The sequence below is a fragment of the Brienomyrus brachyistius genome, chromosome 5, assembly GCF_023856365.1.
Source record: "Brienomyrus brachyistius isolate T26 chromosome 5, BBRACH_0.4, whole genome shotgun sequence".
Lineage (NCBI taxonomy): Eukaryota > Metazoa > Chordata > Actinopteri > Osteoglossiformes > Mormyridae > Brienomyrus > Brienomyrus brachyistius.
Genome location: NC_064537.1, coordinates 16,004,893 through 16,019,053, shown reverse-complemented (window position 1 = coordinate 16,019,053; position 14,161 = coordinate 16,004,893). Strand labels below are relative to the sequence as shown.

Genomic DNA, 14,161 nt, shown 5'->3' with positions numbered 1-14,161 from the left:
AGCCTGACCTTCTTCGGTTGCCTCCGCTTGATGAGTGACAAGGGAAGTGGCGTGTTGGATAAAAAGCTGTAACTCCAAACTCCAGACAGGCTCTACCCCCCCACCCCCCCAGCCCTTGCTCATGCTCTAACCGGTCACACAGCTCTTGAGGACCACCCCCCCTTTCTGCTCCCTGCTGTTTTTTCATCACTTTCTCGCACTGCTCTCCCTGGCACCAGGACACTGTAGTTTTTGCAACCAGTTTTTTTTTTTCTTCAAGTTTTGTACCTTTTCCCCCAGAAACTCTCGTCATGGTCCATTTCCTAGTTACATTTTACAAACTGGTAACTGAGACCATAATCATGCCACTTCCTTTAGTTCGAAATAAACTCCCCGCAGTGACAATCAGTTGACTCACAGAGTCAGCACGCCCCATGCATGCAGTGTCATTTCCTGCCTACTGTCTGCTGACGGCCATTGTATTCGGCACGTAGGCCTGATTTTTCCAGAAGTGACTAATAACTCTGTCACAGTCCCGTATCATTGACGGTAGCATTTTGCCATGGGGGACAAACAGCCCCCATTTGGATGTAGATGTTCAAATTTGGAGGGTGCCTTTTCTGCGGATGGGCGTCCTTTCGGGCCGACCCGTCAGCTATGTAATCGGACCCTGCTCGCACGCTCCGTCCCCCCTGGGGGCCCTTGGATGTGTGAGCAGATATGACACGACACGGGGTTTTCTGAGAAGAGCACACTTTGCCGAGATGCGTTCCAGCGGGAGCAGACCTGTGCCGAGGCTTATCTGAGGGATTCTCTCGGCCCAGACGGGCCAGCTGTCTATTCTTAGAGAGTGCTGGAAACAAAATGGCTGTCTGGACACCAGTGTGCTTTCTGAGACGTGACGAGGCTTCCTGGAGCTCGGTTATCTCACGCTGGCGCACAAACACCCACATGCAGGCAGGCGGCCAAAAGCACTCAGGCTCACGGCCTGTGTGAGGGCTTTCCAGATGGAGATTGTGCCCCTCCCTCACGTGTTGGCGTGATCTTTGTTTTGCTGTGCGGTTAAATCTGGCCACATTAATACCTGGAAAAACCGTAACATTATTACGAAATTAATATACAGAAACAGCTTATATTTATATTCAATTAACACAGTGTAGCGGAAAAGGGTAAAAGTATGTGCTCTTAAAAATAGTCTTTATTGCAGCTGATGAGACACACAAAGGGAAGTGAGAACCTGAGCCAGGTTCTGCCGTCTTGCACTGGTAGTTTCCATAACTGAAACATGCTGTGGAGGTATCTGCTACAGGCATTGTACAAATCAGGACCTGAATGTAGTTTCCATATAGTCTGAGTCATGGCAGATCTAATTTGTAATATTTTAAGTGATTAATTGTCATTGTTGAAACACCACAGTGCACAACAACGAAATGTGTCCTCTGCATTTAACCCACGTGTGACAGAGCAGGGGGCAGCTAATTCAGCACCCAGGGAGCAGCACCTTGCTCGGAGTAACTCAGTGGTAACTTGCTCGTCGGAGATGTGAACCAGCAACATTACACTCACACGCACGTTTCCCTAACCATTAGGCTACGTGATAGGGTTAGGGTTAGGATAAAACAATTTTATATGTTCTGACCCTGCTTGCTAACCTTTAACCGTGACCTGTCTCCATCTGGTGGTTTCGCATGAGTCCTGCATTTATATGCTGGGGTGGAGCTTGTAATCAGGAGGCCTGATGATCATGCAGCATGGAGCGATCGCTTAGGTCAGGACTATTCAAATCACGCTCCTCAAGGGCCAAGCACTGCTTATTTTCCAGCCTTCCTTTGCCAGTCAGCCAGGTGTGAAGCCTCTGGCCAATCAGCATCAGTAATTAATTAACTAACTACCTGGGAGAACTGAAAACAAAGCCTGGATTTGGAATCGAGGGCCAGATTTGAATAGGGGGAGGGGCTTAGGTCATTACAACAGCAAGGGCTTTTTCTTTCTCCAGAATGCCTGAAGTAAAGTCTTGGTCAAATTAGGCAAATCCGCTGGAAGGAAAGAGGCACATACGCTGCCCTTTGTGGAGCCCTGTCTCAGAGAACACGCCCCTCTGACCCCCCTGCTCACTCAGGGTCCTGCGGACGGTGCCGGCAGCTTCCCCTCCGAGGAGATCCAGCGTCTGCAGCAGCAGAATAGCAGTCTGCGTGGTGCCATCGCCCAGATGAGGAAGGACATGGAGAGCCTGAGCGAGAAGCTCCCCACAGTGCCCCCCACAGGTAGGTGCTGTCCCTGCCGACTTCTGCTTTTTGAGTGTGATGCAGGACACGCTGACAGGTTTAACTGCTGCCTGAGTGCCGTCTAGCTGGCCTGCCTGGCTGGTGCGTCTCGACTTCAGATGATGCAGTGAAGCTAGGATCTTCTAACAGGCCGCCTGCATTCATTTGGGTGGGAATAGAATCAGTGTAATATGACACTTCCTGGGGTTGTTGGTAGAGGCAATAAATTAAGCTTGATGAGAGCTTATGGAAACATGATGAAAATATAGCGATTGGCTCATGAGAAGTAAGCAATTTGCTTAAAAGCCTTTATATTTTCCTGGTGGAAAGCAAGGTCTCCCGCCATTTATAACTGATACTCAGCCGTAGAACAACATTGTACATGCATTCATCTTGCTTATCATCCAGTGCAGGATTACAGGGCAGTCTGAAGCCCATTCCTGATAGCAGGCCACTGGGGGGCAATGTGGAGGCTCTGTTTGAGCTAACTGGCAGTCTATGGACTGTGGGAGGAAACCTGTGGGACACGTGGAGAACATGCACACCAACACACTCACATGTCTGTATGCACGCACGCATGTATGCATCTTTGTGGGGACCATCCATTTATTTCTATGGGAAAAATTTATGACATAAGTAACCAAAAAAAAAAATAGAAGACTTTTGCCATTTAAATTTTTTTTTATGATAGTCACAAATCTTTATAAAATTGAGTTTCCCCTTATGGGAACTGAAAAAAATGATCTCCGCAATGTCAAAATAACAGGTTTTTATCACATTGTGAGGATAAAAGTATTGGGACACACCTCTTAATCATTGAATGCAGGTGTTACATTCAAACCCATTGCCACAGGTGGCATAGGCCATGCAGTCAGGTTTGCACAATCTGTGAGCATTTAGAATCTCACTGAGTGGCAGACCACGTAAAGTAACAGGGGTCACGGAGTGGCAGATCACGTAAAGGAACAGGGGTCACGGAGTGGCAGACCACGTAAAGGAACAGGGGTCACGGAGTGGCAGATCACGTAAAGGAACAGGGGTCACGGAGTGGCAGACCACGTAAAGGAACAGGGGTCACGGAGTGGCAGACCACGTGAAGGAACAGGGGTCACGGAGTGGCAGACCACGTAAAGGAACAGGGGTCACGGAGTGACAGACCACATAAAGGAACAGGGGTCACGGAGTGGCAGACCACGTAAAGGAACAGGGGTCACGGAGTGGCAGACCACGTACAGGAACAGGGGTCACGGAGTGGCAGACCACGTACAGGAACAGGGGTCACGGAGTGGCAGACCACGTAAAGGAACAGGGGTCACGGAGTGGCAGACCACGTACAGGAACAGGGGTCACGGAGTGGCAGACCACGTAAAGGAACAGGGGTCACGGAGTGGCAGACCACGTACAGGAACAGGGGTCACGGAGTGGCAGACCACGTAAAGGAACAGGGGTCACGGAGTGACAGACCACGTACAGGAACAGGGGTCACGGAGTGGCAGACCACGTAAAGGAACAGGGGTCACGGAGTGACAGACCACGTAAAGGAACAGGGGTCACGGAGTGGCAGACCACGTAAAGGAACAGGGGTCACGGAGTGGCAGACCACGTAAAGGAACAGGGGTCACGGAGTGGCAGACCACGTAAAGGAACAGGGGTCACGGAGTGGCAGACCACGTAAAGGAACAGGGGTCACGGAGTGGCAGACCACGTACAGGAACAGGGGTCACGGAGTGGCAGACCACGTACAGGAACAGGGGTCACGGAGTGGCAGACCACGTAAAGGAACAGGGGTCACGGAGTGGCAGACCAGGTACAGGAACAGGGGTCACGGAGTGGCAGACCACGTAAAGGAACAGGGGTCACGGAGTGGCAGACCACGTAAAGGAACAGGGGTCACGGAGTGGCAGACCACGTACAGGAACAGGGGTCACGGAGTGCTGAGACACATACTGTGTCATACTAAGTCACCAAAGCTCAATAACTGCAGAGTTCCAAACTTCCTCTGGCATTAACTCCAGCACAAAAACTGTGCACTGGGAGCTTCATGGAATGGGCTTCCTTGGCCGAGCAGCTAAGCGTCGTATGGAGTGATGTAAAGCATGCCGCCACTGGATTCCGGGCAGTGGAAACCTGTTCTGTGGAGTGATGAGTCACTCATCCCTTTGTGGGAAGAGTTCCAGCATGACTGTGCCACAGTGCACAAAGCAAGATCCATAAAGACATGGTTGGGTTGACTTTGGTGTGGAAGAACTTGACTGGCCTGCACAGAGCCCTGACCTCAACCCCATTGAACACCTATGGGATGAATTAGAACGGAGATTGCGAGCCAGACCTTCATGTCCAACACCAGTGCCTGACCTCTCACATCATCTTCTGGATGAATGGGCAAAAATAACCATAGACACACTCCGAAATCTTGTGGAAAACCTTCCCAGAAGAATGACCACTGTTATAGTTGCAAAGGTGGGATCAGCTCCATATTGATGCCTATGGACACACAGTAAACCTGGGAATCGACATCTGCATCAAGTATTTCTATAGTATGAAAGGTCACAGTCTGCATTTCAATGTGTTGTTAATATATAGTTATTAATAGTTACCATGTTCATTAGTTGCTATTTGTAGTAGCCTGTAGAGAATAATCTCATTACCATAGTTTTCTGCAGATATTCCTGACTTTTTGATATTTTACTGGCTCAAATTTGTAAATGTTGAATTTTCAGGTGACCTATAGCAGTATCTGAGACTCATTTGTAGATAATGTCTGGGGGTGGGCAGGGCATTGTGGATGACAGGGTGAAGCAGAACAGGCAATTATTTAAAAAACAGTTTGACACGAAAGCCAAAATGGATTGGTGCAGACCAGACCAGTCATGGGAAGAATATGTGAACACAGATCGCCCCTCTCATTTCATTACAGTGTAGGGGAGGGGTGGCTCACAGTGTATGGGGACAGACATCTTGGGTGTATTCACTTCTGCCCGTTCATGCACAGGCACTGACGAGGGCAGCCCAGAGTACAGTCAGGCTCTGGAGGAGGAGGTGCGGGAGCTGAAGGCCCGCTGCCGACACCTGGAGGAGCAGCTGGAGGAGGCCCTCAAAAGCTCCGGTCCCTCTGCCGCCAGCCATGCACCCATTCCAGCTCTCCCTGTCTCCGCTGACAATGCTTACCTCCAGAATCACATCTGCTGCCTCAACGAAACCATTGGTGAGGAGATTAGAGCTGACATCCTGCATGTAAACACATGTAACCTTGAATGCAGTAGACATGGCGGTCCTAAAATGCCAAAAAAACAGGTGTCTGTCTGGTCCGCTCTGAAAGAAATCTCAGTGCTGTGCTCTGAATGAAGAGTGTGCAGCAGCAGTTATGCCTTTGGTCCACAAGATGGCGCCATACCAGCCAGCGATTTTATTTAAAGCACTTTTTTTAGTGCTTTGAAAAAGCAGCATCCCACAACACACAAGCCTGACTTTCATTTAAAAAAAAAAAAGGACATTTAATTTCAGACAGCAGTTATTATGTTGGTAAATGTAGTACGACTTGACTTCTGAGCCCTGTCTGGCTGAGCACAATAAAAACGCATGATGGCAGGTGGGCTGCGAGTAGAAAAAGTATCCAGTGCTGCTGCCTTGAGAAAACTGGAAGTGAGGGTGGCGCACCTGGAGCCTTCCCTGTCCCGGGTCACACAGCAGGTACGGACGCTGTCTCCTCAGTCAGCCTCCTGCACTTAGCCGTCAGCAGCTAAGCTAATTAGCCGTAATATTTTTCCATAAAAGGGGGAATTCTGAAGAAATTAGCTGTTTCTCATATTTACTAGATTAGAAATGTATGATTTCATGGTTTTTTTTTTTTGTTTTGTCATGCAATAATTAGAATATTTGTGGTAAGATTAAACGGTCTTGTCTTTGAACATGTCTGACTCTTGCTAAAATGCTCGCATGGGTTTCGTGCAGATAGCAGTCAGAATGATGGATTGTGCCACTTTCTCCACAGCTCCATTCAAAGCAGGTGGAGTGTGATGAGTTGCGCTTCGATTTAGCCAATCAAAAGAAGCGAGTAGCTGCGGAAGAGGCGGGGCTGCGGCAGAGATTGGCTGCTGTGGAAATGGAGCTGGAAGAGGTTAAACGGGAGGCCGAGGAGTACCAGAGGGGCAGCCTGTTGCAGAACCTGGAGGCTGTAGCCCTGGGCAACCAGGTGAGCCAGCATCTGAACCGTGAACAAACCCTAGAGGTGATTCAGTGCAGTGGAGCCTTACCTGTGAACAAACCCTGCAAGCTTTAATTAGAGGTGATCCAGTCCAGTAATCCAGTGACCTGTAGCAAACCCATTTGCTCAATTCCATTTCCTTAAAAATATGTCGTAAGTGGCTTCTGATTTACAGCTGAAATGAAGCGCCAGCTAATTTTCTGAATGATGACGACAGTAACTTCATTAAAAGGTGTATTAGAAAAGTCTAGCCTGGCCCTCTGGCTCCTGAGCTCTGCTACCCACCGGCCTCTGATGTCATCAGATATCATGACTGGTTGTGAAGTAGAAGAGGCAAAGCTTGCTGTCTAGGGTCCCTGTTAACATAGCCGCCTTAGTATGGTGGATTACACTTACATTTGTCGAGTCTGAGATCTCAGGAGTAACAGCCTTATAACACTTACTAGCTCGTTTAGTACAGTTTATGCATTGACATCCATCCATCCATCCATCTTCCGACCCCTTCTCCAAGATAGGGCTGCTCTGAAACATGCTTGCATGGGGTGTATGTTGCACAAACAGCATGGTTGACATACGTAAAAGCTGTTTAACACTCTGCCATTACATCACCGGAAATCATCAACTCTGGATTTGATATTTAGGTTTCCGCCCTCAAGTTGGACATCGCAAGCCGACGAGAGCCCATTGTTGTTGAACAGGTAAAGGCAGAAGGAAGGTTTAATTTGGAAAAATGTGAATGTTCTGTAAGGGGACCTTGACTGTATTTTGTTACTCAGTTTTTACTAATTTTACTAATTTATACAGTTGATTATTTTATGAGTTCTGTTCAGGTTCAGCCCTGCCTCCCTCTGGGACAGCAAAGGACACAGGGGCTTTATTAAACCCCCTCTGTTCAGCAGGACGCCGCTCTCTGCTTTGTCCCTAGAGCACAGTGCTGCAGGAGCTCCAGAAGGAGAACCTGCACCTGAGGCAGCAGCTGTTGGGGCGGGGCCACGAGGCCATGGTTGCCATGGAGACCTGGGCTGGCGCCGGCCCCGCCCAGCTGCAGGCCAAGTTGAAGAAGGCCGTGCGGTGCATCTCCCAGCTGAGCCAGGACAAGCAGAGGCTCATTGAGATGGGGAACCGGCTGAGAGGGCAGCTCATCGCAGCCGGCCTCGACGGTTAGACTCGCAAGTTTAATGACAAGCGTAAACATGTGTACAGTCTAAAACACAGACATACAGACCTGTACTCATATCTTTGTGGGGACTTTCCATTCATTTCTATGGGCATAACCCTAATCTCAACTATGGCACCCTTAACCCCCACCCAGCCCCAACCTTACCCAACTTAATAAATAGCCAAACACAAAGACTTTCAGCACTTTTTTTGATTACATTCACAGATGTTTATAAAATTGATGTTCTTACAGATTACTAAATGTTGATTGTTGCTCCTGGTCATCCAGTCAGACAGGAGCCTCACCTGTTTAAGAGAGACTAGACATATAGGCATAGGAGAGCACTGACGGTGTTTTTGGGTCCCAAGAATGTTGCCCGAGGCTGTGTAGTTTTTTACTGTAAAATGCAAGCGACTGTCTGCTCTCCCAGAATTCTGTTCACCACTTGCAGTTAAAAATGGACAGGCACCAATACAGGTACGGCTCGTTCTGATTACTGAGGCAGTCCGCCTGAATAATGCTGCCACTCTTTATACTCCCTGACAGTCGCTCAGCCCCCTGGTCCCGCTAACAGACCCGACCGGGGTCCTAAGGTCCACACGCCGGAGCGGCAGCAGAATCCCCTGTCTGCCCTGGAGCAGCTACAGTATCAGCTCACCAAGCAGGTGAGCTGGCAGCTCTCTCGCTGTGTCGCTATGGCGGCCATGAGCCTGAAGGCTCCTTTCATCCACTAGAGGGAGCCCAAGGAGTAGGGAACTGTAGATCTGCCAGCAACCTGTGGATACTGAGTATGCTGCCCAAAAGAGGGTAGTCTAGGGTTCATGTCGTCCTTGTTAAGGGGATGCTCGTCTCCTTTCTTTTCAGGAACTGCAGTACGCACAGCGAGAGTATGGCATGAAGACCCCTGTAAGAGCAATGGTGCGCCCTTCTCAGTGCGAAAGCAGGGGCCAGGATGAGGGAGTCCGTGTCGGCCAGCAGGTATGGTGGCACTAATCTAATGACATTATAGCCAGGTTGCCTGCGGAAGGGTCTGACAGCTCCGCTTGCCTGACCAAACAGCGTTCCAGGGCAGAGAAGGAGAATGCACTCCCTGGGAGACCCATGCCCTCCCCCGGGGCGCCCTCAGCCCTCATGTCCTCCCTGGGCACAGACAGCTCCCTGCAGGACGTCTGGCACATGCTAGAGGTGGCCTCCAGCCTTTCGGGTCTCTCCCCCGGGGATGGGGCAGACGGAGGTGGGTGCACACGCTTACACCGTCACGGCCATCCCCTTTGCTCTGCCGTTTTTCCTCCAGATAAAATGATGACCCTCCACTGATTAAGTCACTTAAATGTAAATAAGAAAAAAGTCTATAGGAGTAAAGCATTAATCATTAGCTGGAATAATCTATATGTACCTAACATTGTCTGGTTTAATTACTTTAAGAATACTTTCCCCCTGTTCAGAAATGCACATGGCATTTCATATACGTTATACTCAGTAAATAAAATGACAAAACATTATATTTATTGGGGGCGGCATGGTGGTGCAGTGGTTAGCACTGTCGCCTCACACCTCTGGGACCCGGGTTTGAGTCTCCGCCTGGGTCACATGTGTGTGGAGTTTGCATGTTCTCCCCGTGTCGTCGTGGGGTTTCCTCCGGGTACTCCGGTTTCCCCCCACAGTCCAAAAACATGCTGAGGCTAATTGGAGTTGCTGAATTGCCCATAGGTGTGCATGTGTGAGTGAATGGTGTGTGAGTGTGCCCTGCGATGGGCTGGCCCCCCATCCTGGGTTGTTCCCTGCCTCGTGCCCATTGATTCCGGGATAGGCTCCGGACCCCCCGCGACCCAATAGGATAAGTGGTTTGGAAAATGGATGGATTATATTTATTTTATCCTTTTCCCCTGGATTCCTGAGTCCGTGTTGTCGTAGTGATTTAAATTTTTCTTAGTTTTTTTTTTGTGAACTCTGCAGTGAATTTGTTTTAGCTTTGCTTTAGCTTCCAAGTAATATTCTAAAGTCACTTCCCGACCTGAACTTACGGACAAAGAACTTCTCACAAATGAAATGAAGCAGCAGGAAATCCGAACAGCAACAAACAGTGTAGTATGTCGGTCATGTAATTCAGCATATGGGGATAAAAAGGCCACTGTGAAAGATGTACTAATCACAGCTTGGTTTAGAATTCTTAGCCTGCAAGGCATTATGGGAGAGAATGGTGGACGCAACATGACTCTGGAAAGGTCCTTTGGGGGAAGGACATCAGCAGGAGTGACTGTCTCCGAGGGACAGGAGTACACACGAAGTTATGAAAATGGGGTGAGATGTGTGTCCTGATCCCAGGCCAGGTTTCAGGGACAGAGGTCGCCTAGGGACCGGCCTGGTTTCACGCCTGTATCAGATAGCCAGGGTCCACTGTCTGCTGAAACGACATGGCGAAGGGTTTCTCAACCACCGTCCAGGCTGCCAGATTTGGAAGCACGCAGTGCATGTGGAGTCCATGAGATCAACCTCCCACGTGTTTGTGCTGCAGTTTTACTGTAAATTCCCAGACTTATTTAGGAAGATTTATACTTGTGCTGTGGTTTAAAGTCGCAGTGCTACAGGACAGGCTGTTTGAATGCTACAAATCCTGTGAAATCCCCTTTTTTACACAGTTTTTCACTCTACAGTCACGCGTCCCGTAACGACAGGAATATGTACTGAGAAATGCATCGTGGAGCAATTTCGTCGTTGTGTGAACATCATAAAGTGTACTTACACAGACCTAGGTGGCATAGCCTACTACAGTAAACTTTAATTTTTTATAAGTAGAAAGAGTGCACTGTAAAATAACTAAAAAGTACAGTATAGTAAATGCATAAACCAGTAATATGGTGGTTTATTATCATTATCAAATATTATATACTGTACATGCTATACTTTTACATGACTGGCAGTGCAGTAGGCTTGTTTGCATCAGCACGCATTAGTAATGCAGGACATTTTTCAGATCTATTATAATCTTTCGGGACCACCGTCATATATGCGGCCCTTCACTGACCGAAACTTCGTTACATGGCGCGTGACTGTAATGCATCTCATTCCATGCATGCTCAACAATTAGTTTTAACTGACATTTGCTGGTGAGTAACAGGTCTTCATCGTTAAAGGAGGCCACATTCATTTCCAGTGACACATTTAGTAGACTGGTTGTGCATTTTTCAAACAATCTTCTGCTTTAAGGTAACCGGTTTTGCTGGTTCCTCCAGTCCATCGCTAATTATCCCATTATTCCTCTTAATTGGCAGTCGCCCGTGATGATGTAATGTTTAAATGCGTAATTGACATACTCCATAGCTAAGTATGAATCCTCGGTAGGGAGCAGAAGCTGAGAACGGCAGTGACCTGATGCTCTCCGGTCAGGGCCGGTTTCCCTGGTGGCCAGTTGTGTCCCCCGTCAGTCAGCTTATTGACAGAAGGCTGGAATGGACATTTACTGGCGCTGCCTCTGTGTATCTGGGCCCAGCCCCAAGAAGTATGGCATCTGGTTCTGGGCACAGTGTTACTCAAGCAGAAGGCTCACCTCTAGGTTCAGGGGCTGTCTCCTGTTGCTGTTCCCATGGATATGTCCTCACGGTGAGCCCCCCCCCCCCTCCCTGTATTTCACTGGTGATGGGAGATAAAAGGCTTAGAACCGCACTCTGGGTGGGGCTGCAGGTGTCTTACATCACATCAATAATAATCATATCTGAAATCTGATAATTGATTTACAATATATTACATTGTAAATATAGGAAGCACGATTACTCCTTTCCGAGAAGCATGAAGTGCACCCCTTACAAGGCTAAAGTAAATAGTTGAAAATCTTCATTAAATGAAAAAAATCAAGACTTAATCACATCTACCCAACTTTTTAATTTCCAAAAATATAATATGCATTCAAGTTCCAGCATTCATCTCCCCTCTTAATTGGCTCCATCCTGCTTTGATTTTTTTGGCATCGTAAAAAGAATTTACAGACTGCACTCCCTAGACTTGGAAGCATTTTGGCTAACACGAGATGATGATTTGTGACTTGCATATTACTTTTGTGTGAAGGATATATAACTGAAAGAGTATAGAATTTGTATTGAGCTCAGGTTAATTGAATTTCAAATCTGCCCATGTTCCACCGTCCCTGTGTACTGGTGCTCTAGATGAGCTTACAGATAGCAGCACTGTGTTGTAGAGCGTTACAGGTCAGAGGTTATCCTGGATGGGTCCAACAATGTTTGCTTTGTGCTTAAATGCTCCGTTTCTCCCAGCCACAGACTTGCATCACTGGTTGCAAAAGAGCAAACGTGCTCTGGACAGCCCAACGTCGTCTCTCGCTGGTTTTGCCCATTGGCAGGTCATCCTCAGCAGAAAAACCTTGAACAGGAATCATTTCCATTTTACAATACTCTCCCGAATCCTGGGCAAAGCAGCGATTTCTTCACATAAGGGACACTTGTGATCCATAGTCCTTTTTCCTCCTTACTTTCTACTGTTCAGGGATTAACCGAAAAATGTTAACGGTTTTGGCAGCTTCTATCTGGCAAATAACCCTGGTGGGTAAATTATGTCTTAACAGGGAAGCCTGTTGTTTTCTGTCCTTTTTGGGTGTCATCTGGAGCAGGGGCAGACTCCAAGCGAGCAGGAGGCAGCGGACCAGGCCCAGCACACAGGGTGTCTCTCCAGGGTACGAAGATACCTGTTCAGGAGAGGAAGAAAATGACAAGGGCAGCTGGCAAGACCAGCATGAAGACCAAAAGTCATGGGAAGGGTTCTGGTATAAGAAACTACAATATCAAAGACTGAAAAGCATTTGTGTTTTTATATGCTGGGATATACTGTCTGGAGAAGTTAATTTTATGTAATATAACTCATGTTTTATGGTAAATTGGAAACCCGTACACACACACACATATATACACTAATTAAGCCAAAACATGTGCAGTTTAACTTTAAATAAAAGGAACCTTAGCTGACATGAACACAAAATGCGTGCTCATTCTGATTGTAAAACTGTAAAAAGCAAAAAATATATTTTCAAATTGTACTTGTTCTTTGCCGGACAATATTACCTCATTATGCACACCAAAAGAGAGAGAGTCAGTGATGAGGCCTGCAGCATGCATTACTGGCTTATTACGTGTTAACATGCATTACTGGCTGACATGCTTATTCTGACAGGACAGACAGCTTGTTTTGTCTGATTTCTCATTCACATAAATCCCGGGTGTTGGTGAAACGTTTACTGGACACGACGCTGTATGTTGGAAACTGATGCTCAGCATAATAAATAAATAATAAAATAGTTCAAACAAAAACTATGATGGATGTACCTCAAGTGATATAGTTTGGGAATATATTTTAAATGTGGTCATATTCATTTGCCCTAATTTTGCTCAAGCAGGCAATCTCCTGTGTTATGTATGTGTTTTATTTAACTTTTTTCATGAAGATTCAGTTGAACTACAGTAACCCTAGTGTCAGCTTTCTCAAATTACATCGGTGACATTGCTGTCCTGGTAACAAGCTCCTCCTATACTGTGATGTCATAACATCACCCTATCTCCTAGCAACTCCCTTGCATTCACTGCGATTGGATAAGCCTACACACCCCCAAGCTCTGATTGGTCAATCTGCGCACCTGATAGGAATATTGCAGCTTCTAGAGGGCGGCACAATGTGCTCCATGAAGAGTTTTCCAAGCTTTATTTCCCGAGTAAATTCACAATGAAACCTTTCCAAACCCAAAGTATCTTTGGAATACCTTCTCAAGTAGGACATAGCTTAAATATTGATCACAACAAAGAAAAACAAATGCTACGCTTGACACTAGTTATAATGTGTCGCTACTTAAAAGTTTAATATTCTGCCTAAAATGCGCAAACGAAATGGGTACACGCCACCAGGAATCATTTATAAAAGGTTTGATTTACCAAGCAGTACAATATTCTTAATTTTACTACATATTCCTCATACTCTATTTCGTAAAGTTACATTGCACCCTAATGTGTATGCTAAGATTTAGCAAAGTAAAGGCCTTCTGGGGTATGACAACTTACAGCTAAAAGCACTAATGTGCATGAGAATCTGCTAACCTTGTACACCACACTAGAGTTCCCTAAATATTCAATTTAAATAAATGAATTTCAAACCAGTACCTTTACTGTAGTCACGTTGAATGAATGTACCGGCGTCTCCTCCAGGTACGTACGCCTTTGCAATTAAAACGAAAAACACTGAATTAAAACTAAAAGTATTGTGACTGATACGCGTGTATTATTAACTCGCTGTTTGAGTGTCGACTGTTATACGTTAAATTTAATACAGAAACTCCTATTCAGTGTTTTCATAACCCCTATAACAATGTAATCGCAGTTTCGAAATACTGTCTGAATGATCTTTTTTGACCTCGCAACCGCGATCTGGAATGAATTTGGCGTCAACTGTTGAAATACTTGCGTGGCAGGGCAGAACCGCGTTTACTCAGCGTCGAACTTAAGTAACCTGTGTCAAATGGGGTTTTCTGAGTTTTTTAATGAATCTGCAGAGGCGGTTGCA

General features: G+C 46.8%; 1 protein-coding gene and 1 long non-coding RNA gene across 6 annotated transcripts in view; one reads left to right on the top strand and one right to left on the bottom strand.

Moving 5' to 3' along the window:
- The window catches only part of ccdc57 (coiled-coil domain containing 57), a 24,944-nt gene extending 12,020 nt beyond the window's left edge, over positions 1 to 12,924 (top strand). For 3 of the 4 annotated variants that reach the window (XM_049015395.1, XM_049015397.1, XM_049015396.1), the window contains exons 11-20: positions 2,099 to 2,243; positions 5,236 to 5,448; positions 5,833 to 5,933; positions 6,235 to 6,435; positions 7,089 to 7,145; positions 7,373 to 7,607; positions 8,153 to 8,271; positions 8,471 to 8,584; positions 8,666 to 8,840; positions 12,183 to 12,924. In XM_049015395.1, the coding sequence (XP_048871352.1) occupies positions 2,099 to 2,243; positions 5,236 to 5,448; positions 5,833 to 5,933; positions 6,235 to 6,435; positions 7,089 to 7,145; positions 7,373 to 7,607; positions 8,153 to 8,271; positions 8,471 to 8,584; positions 8,666 to 8,840; positions 12,183 to 12,409 (1,587 nt within the window). In that variant the 3' untranslated portion in view covers positions 12,410 to 12,924. The remainder of the gene's footprint in view (positions 1 to 2,098; positions 2,244 to 5,235; positions 5,449 to 5,832; positions 5,934 to 6,234; positions 6,436 to 7,088; positions 7,146 to 7,372; positions 7,608 to 8,152; positions 8,272 to 8,470; positions 8,585 to 8,665; positions 8,841 to 12,182) is intronic. The other variant, XM_049015398.1, reaches the window with a different exon arrangement.
- Positions 11,462 to 14,160, bottom strand: LOC125742956 (uncharacterized). 2 transcript variants are annotated; one of them, XR_007398238.1, is made up of 2 exons: positions 13,762 to 14,160; positions 11,462 to 12,335 (listed from the first exon to the last, which is right to left on the bottom strand). It is a non-coding gene; the product is annotated as an uncharacterized LOC125742956 (long non-coding RNA). The 2 variants fall into 2 exon arrangements; XR_007398237.1 differs by having other exon boundaries at positions 11,462 to 12,302; positions 13,762 to 14,137.
- Position 14,161: the final 1 nt, after the last annotated feature.